The sequence below is a fragment of the Manis javanica genome, chromosome 2 (assembly GCF_040802235.1).
Source record: "Manis javanica isolate MJ-LG chromosome 2, MJ_LKY, whole genome shotgun sequence".
Lineage (NCBI taxonomy): Eukaryota > Metazoa > Chordata > Mammalia > Pholidota > Manidae > Manis > Manis javanica.
The window spans coordinates 124,373,268-124,385,864 of record NC_133157.1 but is presented as its reverse complement, the minus strand read 5'-3'; the positions used below and the strand labels follow the sequence as shown (position 1 = coordinate 124,385,864).

At 45.2% G+C, this 12,597-nt stretch overlaps 1 protein-coding gene across 20 annotated transcripts in view; it reads left to right on the top strand.

Moving 5' to 3' along the window:
* Positions 1 to 12,597, top strand: part of CELF2 (CUGBP Elav-like family member 2) — a 735,687-nt gene that overhangs the window by 708,886 nt on the left and 14,204 nt on the right. For 19 of the 20 annotated variants that reach the window (XM_073229339.1, XM_073229334.1, XM_073229337.1 and 16 more), the window contains one exon: positions 8,936 to 9,055. In XM_073229339.1, the coding sequence (XP_073085440.1) occupies positions 8,936 to 9,055 (120 nt within the window). Of the gene's footprint in view, positions 1 to 8,935; positions 9,068 to 12,597 lie in introns of all 20 variants that reach the window. The other variant, XM_073229333.1, reaches the window with a different exon arrangement.

Below are 12,597 nucleotides of genomic sequence, written 5' to 3'. Positions count from 1 at the left end.
GGGTTGAATCAAACAGCTCTACAACCTACTGCTACAGAAACAGAACTGATGTCTCATTCTTGGCTCATTTCCTATAAATTTCAACACTTTGTGCTTATTTTCTAGGATCCCACATGCTAACTTGTTCTTGACATTGTAGGGCTTAAGTTTATTTTCATCAATGTTAATGGAGTTGAACATTATGTAAAATGTTCCATCAATAAAATGTCACTATAGTGCCTATAATTTCCTGATATTTTTTCATTCAGTCATGAAACATTCATTGAGCATCTACTATATACCTGAGTCTGTTCTAGGCATCGGAACACATCATTGGGCAAAGGTGACAAAAATCCTTGCTCTCACATAGTTTATATTCTAGTATTAGTTTTTTAAAAAACCTATTTAGCTAAATGCCCATTATTGTAAATGATTTGGTTAGCCTTTAAATGTAAACTATAACTTCTACACCCTTTGAAAAAAGTTTAACCATTTTTTTTGTGTAACAACGTTAAAATTTTATGAATTAAGCTAAGGTGGGGAGAGGAGTGAATCTTGTCAACTTTCTTCCTCTTTCTGTAAATTGTACCATTTTTCTAAACATTTAATGCAGCAGAGAGCTCTGAGAGTAGTAGTCACCATTACAGTAAATTTGGTAAGTGGAAAATCAGAAAAAAGTAGTATACATGGCTTCTCAACAGAAGCATCTCATAAAACCAAATACTTCAAAAGTTCTTTGGCATTTAAAACATTTTTGAAAAAAATACTGGGGAGAGTGGTCTGTCTAGTAAATGGTTCTTTATTTGGCATTGATTATCCTGCTTCTAGGATTATGAAAAAAAAAGCATGCAGTTATCTTCCAACTGTTAGGGGAGTTTGATGGCTCCTGCATTAGATGTTTTAATGTGAATTGCCTTTGAATTTCATCATCAAGAACAAGAGAAGTGTGCTCATCCAAATAGTCAGAACCACAGCTAGTTCTCTAACTCATTCTAGTGTCCTGATCTGCCAGAGTGTTCTTACCTCATGCCATCAGAACGGCTTTGCACGGTGGATGGGCAGCCTGTGCAGTTCATGAGATGCCCCTGACCTAGAGCAGACCAGAATCTCTTTAATAGTCCTTAACTAATTTAAAGCTTAATAAAGCTGCCCAGCAGAGGGGGCAGCAATACTTACGGTTCACCACAGAGCCCACACTTGGGCTGATTCTACCTGTTCCTTAAGCACCGCTTGTTGCCCCACTCGCCAGTGGGCAGGCAGACCCTGCCATGTGTTCTTAGGGCCGCCACTCAGTGCTGTGTTCTTGCTTTGTTTGGGGTGCACTTTTTAATACTTTTAGATATTGGCTCTGGTTCTTTTGTGTGTGTGCTTTTAGTGGCTCTGCCGTCTGTGCTGTCCAAGTGTTAGTAAGTCTCTGTCGCTCTGCAGTCTCCTACACTGTGGGGCAAATCCACAGCGCATCCCCTTGTGCTGTACGTATGCACTCTGTGGTGTGTTTTCTGTATAGCACAACCCCCCAGTGAAATTTTCTCCCACTAAATTACCCATATTGCTGCCTGATGACATGTTATCACTGCTAGTGCTGGTAGAAAGCATGGATTAAATACTTAATTGCATTCTGTATTAGATGGGGAAGCAACAGAACTTTTTTCTAGTCACAAATTCCTAGAGATTTATGATCTAAGGTCCATGTTTTAAGACTTGAAAGCAACAAAACAGAAATGTTTAGTTAATACATCATGGCCTAATCCCATGAACAACTATAAACTCCATGCAGTGGCCTCAGGCAAAACATAAGCAAAACACACCAACCTAGATGGTCTAGTTGAAGAGCAGAAAGTCATAAGGTACTAGGTACGAGTGACAGGAGAGAGTCTATCTTGAGGAAATGGGAGAAATGTTTAATAGATGAGCTGACAATTGAGGCAAAATTTAGAGACTAGGTAGGATTTTGAGAAGTAGAAATGGAATGGGAGATGTACAAATGCATCAAACATGAGAAAATAAAGAAAAAGCATTTAGCAAATGAAAATTCACCTCATTTTTCACAAGCATGATTTGTATGGAAAACAGTAACCCAAGAGGGCCCTGAAAGCCATGGCTGGGGAGCCAGAACCTTCCCCACAGGCAGTAAAGAGCCATTTAAAGACCGAGAATACATGAATGTCAGTATTGGGACTCAGGTCGCCCTGGAAGGAAGGAAGGACAAAGGGAAGCGGCTGAAGAAGCAGAAGCATGTTTAGTTTGGGGGCCCAGTGGCACTGAGTTTTCATCACAGAGAGGGGGTTCAAGAGGAGAAGCTCCTAGTGGAAGGAGACCTGATTTTGCTCATGGTGAGCTGAAGCACATGCAAACAGGCCTTTCATTTAGATATCTCCAACAAGCAGTTGGATACATGACCATCAGTTTTATCAGGGAGAATGGAGCTAGAACAGCGGATTGAAAACTAATGGCAGAGGTAACGCGGCTGATGTAAGCTTGGGGATGGGTAAGATCATTAAACTAGAATCACCAAACAAAGCAGAGAAGGGGATGGTGTGTACAGCCATGACTAATGACTGTTTGTGGGACTGACAGGCCAAACCAGGCAGTGCAGAGGGAGCCGCCAAAGTCACATGGTGACAGGGAAGCCCAGCAGGAGAGTTTCAAACAGGGAGATGATAAAGGTGAGAGCAGAGGAGAGGCATTTGTATTTAGCCAAAAATGAGGTGGCTGAGTGGCCAGTTAACTACAGTGTTGAGGTGAATTTCATAGTTCTGTAGACAGAGCGGATGTAGGACCAGAGGTGAAAATTGTATATTGGATTTAAATCCGCCAGTTTCATGAAGTTTCCTGATTAAAAGTAGCAGGGTCAATAGAAGGAGTAAGTTTAAAATATTTCTTAGGCAAAAGATATTTTTGAAAAAGAGAACATATTTCTAGGCAAAAGAGAAGGAGCCACAGCAAAGGAGAAGAGGCCAAGGAGAGTTGAAAATTGGACCACTTAAGTCAGAGGTTGGTGGGATGGGCATGACCCTCTTGTTGCCGTTGCTGCACGCAGGGCCAACCCATGCCACCTACCGCCTGGAAAAGGGCAGCACCCCCTGCTGTGCCGTGGTCCCCAGCATCAGTGTACGTGCTAACACATGTGACGCAGCTTAACCCCTCATATGTGCTGAGAAACAGATGTCTTCCCCCCAAAACATGAGCAGAAAGAATTTTATGAAGATGGAAAGACTTTGAGACAGACATTTACATCACATATTGGTCAAGAACTTACATAGTTAGGGCCAGACATACACACAAAAAATTGATAATCTAGAGAATATAATAGAAGAATTTTAATTTCATTTTCTTTCTAGAATGTGAGGCCATCTTAACCAAGAGTGGGAAGACTGATTTGGAGCAGGTCATCTGATCTATCCTTAGCTTTCTTGGTTTTAAAAAAGAATTGTTCAGTTTTACATATTGAAATAGCAAGGTTAATCTCTATATATAATGCATACTGTTGCTTTTTTCTTTAAGACAACAGTAAAGTATCATATAGGAAACATTTTAATTTTTTTGGAGGGATACTAAGTTCTCTGGACAAAAAAAACTAGGTTAAAATTGGGATGAGATCCACTGATATTTTTTCTCTGAACCTCTTGCCTTTGGGAAAGGAGTATCTTCTCACCCTTCCTCAAATAATAGACTATAAAAGCAGAGAGCAGACTGTCTCCTACTTTCTGCTCTGAGTCTCAGCTGAACAAGTTGTTGCTGAGTTTCCCACAGTACCTCAGCTCTGACTTGAGGTCGTAGAGCCCACACATCATACTATCAAAGACAAAATGACACACCTGGACAGCACAGAGCACAGTGACTGGGAGCGGGCTGCATTTCCTGGGAGCTGTCACCACTTCGAGTCAAGAACTGAAGCATGGGGGGTCGGTCCTGTCAGGCACCCCACATACAGCATCTATGCTCCTTGGGCGGCTACCTACAAAGGCAGCGTCCTGCTGAGCACGGACTCAGCTGCAGATCCCAGCTTTCCAAAGCTAGACTCTGCTGGGTGGGTTCTCAACCCTTGGCAGCCAGTGTCCTATTACCCAAAGGAAGGTCTGCCTCCTAGAAATAAGTATCTGATCCATCAGGGCAAACCTGCCCCCTTTCCAAGGACTCAGCAGCCCGTAGGCAGGCTTCCAGGAACCTCCCGCTGCCATGTACTTGCTCCCTACAAGTGTTCTCGGCTTTATAAGGAAGTCGCCACCTTCTTTCTTTTTCAATCTGTGTCCATGACTATCTATGAAAACAAACCTCCGGGACAGCTAGGGGAGACAGGCCCTTTCATTATGGTATGTCACAGGCAAAATACTACAGGGACGGGGAACAGGCTCAAAGTGCTCTTTCCTGTGCTCCGTTCTTGTTAGATCCATATCCACCGAGTTTATATAAGTGGCCTTTTTCAAACTGGTGACCCCAAATTACATCTTCAGTCTTAAGTGTCAGTCTTCATGGGCATGGGGAAGGTACTAGAAATAAGGCAGGTAAGAAGGCACCAGGTATACTGACAATTAATGAAGCAGACTTCTTCCTTAGAAGTGTTAACTAACAAGAACTCCAGCAAGCATTGGAAAATGAGAAATAATGGGAAGGAAACAGTTGGACGAGTTGCACACCAAGTATACTGCTGCCCACATCAGCCTCTGCACCCTTTCTCACTTCCCAAAAGGTCTCCTCTCATAGACTCATGCCTCAGAAGCAGTTCAGAGCACAAACAGGGAACTTTCTTCATCTCATCCTTTAAACTCTGAGGGTTCCCCTTACCCATCTGGAGAATCAGCAAGGCCTCCTCTGGCTCAGTGCTCCCCAGCCAAGTAGTCATCTAGTCTCCTTGTGAGTTGAAAGTGGTTGCATTCAAAGAAGAAAGTACTACAGGTGTTGATGGGGTTAAAGACATGCCTGTCACACGTTGCCAAGTAGAGGACTGGAACACCTCTGAACCTTTTAACACCACTTTCTTTCTAACACAGCCTCTTCCTGTCATACCTTTTCTCCCCACCCACCCCCACAAAAATTATTTTAGGGAACAAGTTAAAATAAGAGGTGTGGTTATTGTAGAATGATTAGACCCCCATGGGAGAAGAGACACTCTTGTCTTCTGTTGATGCCCTAGGGGTGTGATGGGTGTGATTAGCTAATCATGATGGTGCTGGGTGTCACTGCTTAATTATTCTAGCCCCTTGCAGTCTTCCAGACTGTCTGGATACCACTTATGAGCTGGTTTGAGGCAGAACAGCAACCACAGGTTCCAGTGTTCTGAATATGTTTGGTCAATTCTGGCAATTTTCTTTGTGTCTGCAATTGTTTTATTTCCTAAACCACAAAGTTAGATGCTTTTGTGATCTAATTGTTCTATGCAAAGTGTTTAATGAATGCAGTGAAGGCAGATTCTTGTTTTGTTTCATTGTAACTTAAACAAAAAACTCTTGATATCCAGGAAAAGAGGCGAGGAGGGTTAAAATGAGGAAACGGATGCATGCAGTTCCTAGAAGGCACTCTTATATTGGATAAACTTAGACTAGACATGACCTGCCAATACACCAAAGACAAGGAGGGGGCAACATGGCAGTGTCCATGTAGGAAGAATGTTTTAGGTGGAGAAGTGGTAAATGGAGTTGAAAAAGTAGTAACTACCAAACCCTCATTGGCAGTCTTTCTCCTTTTTTTGGTGTATGTGGAATCTGTGAGAAGATGGGGAATGGCCAAGTTCCCTTCATTCAGCCAACTGCCCCCTAGCAGGGACTCTGGTTCATCATCCTGCCCTCTACAAGGACTGAGAAAGTACCTGCATGAGCTTGTGTGACCTTGATTCCACGTGAAGGGAAAGGCGGGTGTGAGGTTATCAAGGCCAGCCCTTGAACTTGGCCAAGTATGTGCTCCCGCCTCCGCAGAGGAAGTCTACAGAAATCACAGCTTGGAAAACCGAGAGTTGGCGTCTGTTCCCCAGAGGAATTAAGGCATCTCTGCTCCTGTCCTGATGTCCAAGGCAGCAGCCAGCTTTGAAGAAGCTCTTTTTTTAAAACCCCACTCTCCTCTGGCTTATGAGCACGAAGTCCCATCACATCATAGGTTCCAGTGCATGATGAGAGACCTCTGAGGTGGCAGCGTAGGTGGAACGGAATGCTTTCACCCAGTCCTTCAGCCCTGAGGTGGGCCTCGTCCTGACAGCATGGGATCTGAAGCCCAGTATGCATGGCTCCACCTTCAGTGGGGCTGTCATCTGTTCATTCACTCAGCACATACTTCTTGGATGCCTACTGCATATCAGCTTCTCTCGACAGTTCTAGGAAATAGGACATGCAGAACTCCTGTTCTTCAGTAATCCTGTCTCCTGGGGGGCATTTTTCTATGGAAGACAGAACCTGACTCAGGACTCTTAAACTTTTTATTCCTGGGTTCCTGCCTCCCAGCATCTGTCCCCGTTTCCTATCCCAAACCAAGCCTTACCCCCCCACCCAACTCCCGCCCATAACCTTTTATCTTCTCATGCCCCAAACTAAATTGTATACCCAGCCTGGAGTGAATTTGGGGCTGCTACACTCAGGTGCCAACAACCAGTGGTTCTCAGACTTGAGTGAGCAGCACACACACCTAGAGGGCGTGTTAAAGCAGAGTCCTGAGCCCCACGGCAGAGATTTCAGTTCAGCGTGTCTAAGGTAACTTCCAGGTGATTCTGATGCAGGACATCCTAGACACAAACTTTAAATGACTTCTCTGTTAAGCGTGTGTATGGTTACTGTGCCCTCCAAGGGCAGTGCGGACTAACAGAACTGACCGAACGGCCAACAGCATCTCAGCAGCCCTGGGCCAAGAGCTAGAGGGAGTTCATGCCACAAATACCAGGCCTTTCTCTTAGTGGTCACTTTCTCATGATTTGGCCACCTAAGATGTGGGCCGGGAGTGCTCCGTGGGGCAGCTGCTGCTCCTGGCAGAGGAGGCCATAAGCCTGATGAGCTGGCCTTCGCGCACGTCCCTTTGGCTGCAGGCTGCCGTAGGCTGGGCATTGTCAGTCACAGTCATGCTGTGGCAGTGACAGGGGAACCCTCCCCAGAGTTCTGCCTGAAACCAGTAGGATTCTGTCTTCTTGGGGTCCTCATTCTCCCTGGCAGAGGTGCAGCCAGCATGTGCTTGGCACTAGTAGAAATAATAAAGAGCTTTTCAAAACTTCGTTCCTTGGGCCTCCGAGGCCGTCAGGCCTAGCCTTGGGGTCTAGAGTCCCCCTTAGCCTTGGGGTCTAGAGCCCCCCTGCAGAGCCAACCAACACCTGACTCTCTGGCGACCTGCTTGCATTTTGGCACACACAGCTCAGCTTCCTCTGGGAGACTCCTAACTGTAGACCATCCTCTTGATGTCTAAGCTGCCTCCTTATACCTCTCACCCACAACCCTCATTCTGGTCTCCTAAGCTACAAAATACATCTTCCACATGTCCAGACCACAGACTGTTTCTTCCTTTAGTCTGCTCCTCTGTAGGCTGAATTACACCTTTTCATCAACTGTTTCTGACTCAACTCAGCATTCTGGCCTGATCCCTCTCTTTCCCGTACTCTCAGAGGTATGCACACAGACTGAGTGTCCCTATCACCAGGCTGATGCCAAAGGCTGCAGAATTAGTCATCACCTATGCAGAGGCCTCGCTGGTGGGGAAAAGCTCAATCTTCATGTCAAGTGTTAGAAAAATGATGTGAAAAGAATGTAATTCCTCTTTTGGAAGACTGAATAACCAGATTCTCATCCTTTGGATTGACACTGTCAACAGCTTTTGCCAATCAACTGCTATGTAGCAGACGTCAGTGTCACCTCACTTGACCATTTTGATTATCATGTCACTCTCAAAGGAGAGTCACATTATTCCCATTTTGCAGATCAATACTAAGCCTCAGCTAAGGTGGGTAAATTGCCTGATGTCTTACAGCTGGAAGGGATAGAGCTAGAAATCTATGCAATCTACAAGTGAGAGCTGTGTGACCTACTGCCTGTTAAGTTTACTTCACAGGATGATTATCAGTGATTAAGTGTGCTACTGCATGTGAGGGGCACATGGTAAGCCCTCCAGGAATATCAGGTATCATGACCAGCAGGTAAAATGGAATTGGACTATGTATTAGATGCCTGTCACAGCTATCAGCTCCTTCCTTCCCTCCTCTCCCTGCTACACACACACACACACACACACACACACACACACACACACACATGTTCAGTGGTTGCCAGATTGAAAGAGGGAGGAGTGAGTGCTAATGGGCATAGGTTTATTTCAGAGGTAATAAAAATGTCCTGCTGCTTATACAACTCTCTCAATTACTAAAAACCACCAAACTGTATACTTTAGAAGGATAAATCTTACAGTACATGAATTATATCCCAATAAAGCTTTGATTTTAAATGGGTAGAGGGTTTTCTCTCCCCTCTATCCCCACCACCACTAGGAGCCTGAGTCATCCTGTCACACTCAGGGAGATGGATGACTATTTTTCAAAACTTCATTGAGAAAATGCTAAGCCTGAAGCTGAAATGATAAATCCTTGCCATGTTACTCCCCGACGCTTCCCCTTTCTGTGCCATGAATTCCTTCACCTGGATGAGAAGGCAGGTGGAGGACTGAGGCCCTGGTCCTTAGAATGGGGCTCACGAAGGAGCGGTCTGCCCAGGACACTGGCCTCCGATTTACAGCAAACCAGCAATTAGTAGTATTTTCTGGCTGGCAAAAAAAGCTGTGATGATTTTTTTTTTAATCGCCAAACTACTTGTCAAAACTGACACAAATACAATCCCATATGTTTTTCACACCTAAATACACAGGGCTCCCAGATTTCAGATGACAGGAACGACTTCTGGCTCTACCTGCTATGTTGAGGACAATTACTTTCCAGGCCAGTTGGTTTTACTCATGTTGTGCTTTCTCTCCCCTCTTCCTCTGTCTTCCTTGTTTTTAGTGGCTGCTTCAACCCCCAACTCCACTGCTGGTGCAGCCATGAATTCTTTGACCTCTCTTGGGACTCTGCAAGGATTGGCAGGAGCCACTGTTGGATTGAATAATATTAATGCACTAGCAGGTACTATAAACAGTGAGTATTTGCTGCTCTGGCGGACAGCCTTCCCCCAAATTCTGCACAGAAAATGGTCAGCCAGGGATGATCTGAAAAGGCTATATAACTGGGAAAATTAAAATATGGGATGGAGGAGCATGTGCTAGAACAGGCAAATGCTACCTACGTTCATTTTCTCTTAAAAAATAGCCAATTCTCACAACCCCCAGAGTCTTTTCTAATCTGTGGGGTGCGTATTCATCCATACATTTCTGTGGTTCACAGATATTTACAGGTTTCGAGGGGTTTGATTTTGGTCTGGTTTGTTTCTGGTTTTGTTCCATTCTTCTGAGAGATAGTGTGTTATAACAGAAAAAGTAATGGACTAGAAATCAAGATGCCTGGGACCTGTTCCAAATCTGCTGCCAATCTGCAAAAATCTTAGGCAAGTCACTGTCCCCACCCTGGGCTTCAGAGTCGCATTTGAAGATTGAAAATTTTAGCTCAGATAACCTTAAAGGTGTCCCCCAGCTCTAAAATCCAAAGACCCATGACAATTATATAGGAGAAAAAATGAGGGCTTAGAAGGGACTAAAGCAGAGTGGAGAAGAGCCTGTAGGCATGGGCCAGGCTACCACAGTGCATCTCCCAAGCAGCATCGCCCCACCAGGGCAGCCAAGCACAGAGTGCAGCAAGTTGCTTACAGAATTACTTCATCCTGAGATTAGGAACACACCAGCAAGTGTAGGTTCTCTCCTACACAGCCTACCCATTTTTGGAGTTTTAATCACAGGTGGGAGAATATGCCTGGCCAGAGAATAAGTCATATTTTAGGCTCATGCTTGCCCCCGATTCCTCCACTGGCTGAAAGTGATCCTCAGCCCATGGAGGGGAAGCCTTATTTGCCTCTCCCTTGGTTCAGTCCCCACGCCCACCCCAAGTCCCTGGGAGTAGCCAAGCCCAGCACACCCATGACAATGTAAAGAGATTCTGATTTGGGGACCCAGTTACTTGCCATGCAGCTCAAGCAGCCCAACACCTGACCATTTTAAGCTTTAAGAAAGGGGTCTTCAGCAAACTGCCTTATTGTAAACCATAATTCAGTAAGTCAACAATTTTAAAGGATGATTAGACCATGTTTTTTAAAGCAATGAATCTTAATAATTCTATACTTGAAAATCTCAAAGAGAATACTTTCGATTTATTTGGTATAAAAGGATCTAGAAATTATCCAAATGAAGACTAAATTTTATAATCCTGATGCAATAAATCTTATATTTAGAGGTTCAGAACATTTTCCGGTTTTATTAAATCCTATTCAGATGCTCTGGGAAAACAAAAATTTGGACTGAGTTTTACCTGACCATAAGCCAAAAAAAAAAAAAGAAAGGAAAAAGATGGTCCCTTCTAGATATGATGGCTCTTCATTAACAAACACTGTGTGAGGTGGTCTCCATCTGACAGCAGAATGTTTTCTTCCAGTAGCACTGCCTCCAGCTCCCCACTTTCCAGCAGCCCAGGAGAAGCTCCCATTGCCTTGACTCCTGTTTCTGACCTGGTTCTGCAGACACTCCAGCCCACTTGTCCTTCCCCTCGGTTGCAGCTATGTGTGTTTGCACACATCACTTCATGCTGCTTCTCCTGCCCCAGGACCTAGTTCCCCTAAAACAAGGACTTTGATTTGATCGCCTGCCTGTCCTTGGTCTGCAAAGTAACAGGCCAGTGGGAATGGCTGTCCTCCTCAGCACGTGCTCATGACTGCTGTGTTTTGTCTGTTCCCTTGTGTGTGTGGTTTTGTCTCTCTCCCTCCTATTCTGTTGTACTTTGCTGGGATTTTCCCATCATTTTCTTGAGGGACTGAAGAGAGATTTGGTTGAGTAGCAGGGAACCCATGACTAGTTCTTGTGTGGGGTCAGTGTTACACAAATTCTGCTTCTGGCAAGGACAACGGACTTACTGATAAACCATTTGCACAAAAGATATTCCTTCTTTTTTTGCATTTTGTCACACCTGTCATTTTCTTTCAGCCTTCCTCATCCAAATAGCATGCATGGGAATCTAGATTAAATGGGATTAAATGATCAATCCATTCAGCCTTTTCACACAAAAGCCCTATTCTTTCAAGGGGAAACATTTAATTCAACTTTTTCAAAGCTCTGTTTTGTTGTCCAAAGTTTTTAGATGTAACCAGATACCATCAAATGAACTGACAAGTTTTATCTTTGATATGATTATTTAATATAGACTACCACTAGATAATTCACAGGGATAACTCTCAAGAGTTGAAATCTTCCTTTGATGGTTCTTCAACTTCTACCAGGTAATCCGTTCCTATTCTACCTTGACTTTGGCAAGCACACATCCCAGACTTTTCAGGATCATTTTGGTTTTAAATATTCTAAATGTACTTGTACCTATTAGAATCTTTACCCTTATTTTGTGCTTAAAAGGATGGTTAGGCCATGGAGGAGGAAAGCCCTGGCTGGAGAGGCCCTGACCAGTCTCTCTTTTGGCATCAACACCTGCTTTATGTGGAGCCTCTTCTACCATCTCCCTCCCCACCCGAGGGAGGAAAGGCCAGCCACGATGGTCTCCCCACAGACATGGGACCAGCTGAAGAAAGCAGAACCCTTCAGAAAGCGCATCTGCCCTGACTTAATCCGAAAACACAGCCAACTGCTGTGATGCACAGGCAGGCAGAATGTGGTGATATGGAGGAATGCCACCTGCTAGAGCTGCGAGCCTCACAAGGACTCAGTCCTGAAACAGCCAGCCAGTCTTCTGGGAGCAGGAAGTTCATTCTGCTGCTGTTTCAAGAGAAAAACAAAAATTGGCAAAAGGGGCAGAAGACCTAGAAGAGACTTCTCCTGACCTAGACAATAGAGAAAGGCCACGTAGCAGAGGGAAGGAAGTCAGGGGCAGCAACAACCACAGCAATTGACCACCACCTGTGTGTCTAGCCCACTCAGGAAGCCGGGTGATGGAAGCTACAGCTGACAAGACACTCCAGGGGGCCATCTGGGCGAGGCCTTTAGCAGACGAGGCACCAGGGCACAGAGATGCAGTGCTCCCCCTCTGCTGGCGGCAGGGTGATTCCGAGACATTCTTCGGCGAGCTGCTTCTGTCAGGAGGCTGGGCCCCAGCAGCTGTGCAGGCCACCACGTGCCTAGAACCTTACGCTGGGGCTATAAGTAGAGTGGCAAGGCACTGCTCACTCTCCAGCCAGAAGCTCTTCCCTCACAGGACCACGACTTTCCAGAAGGCTGAGCCACAACAAGACCACCTGTATCCCTGGCCCCTATTAACAGCCTGACAAAAGTGAAGCCAGCAGCACTTACCAAATGTGCCTGGCTCTCCCCGAGTGATTTCACAGCTTCCTCTCACCTCTCTAAGAAGCACTGATGTTTCTTTGCATTCTCAAAATACTGTGAGGTGACGATGACATATGACCAAGAAGGGAAAAGAAGTGACTGCCCTCTCCCCCGTCAGCAGCTGAACCCCAGGGACAGAGGAGGAGTAGAGAGGCGTGAGGTGCGGCAACTCACTGGCCTGTGGGACTGTGCAGTCAG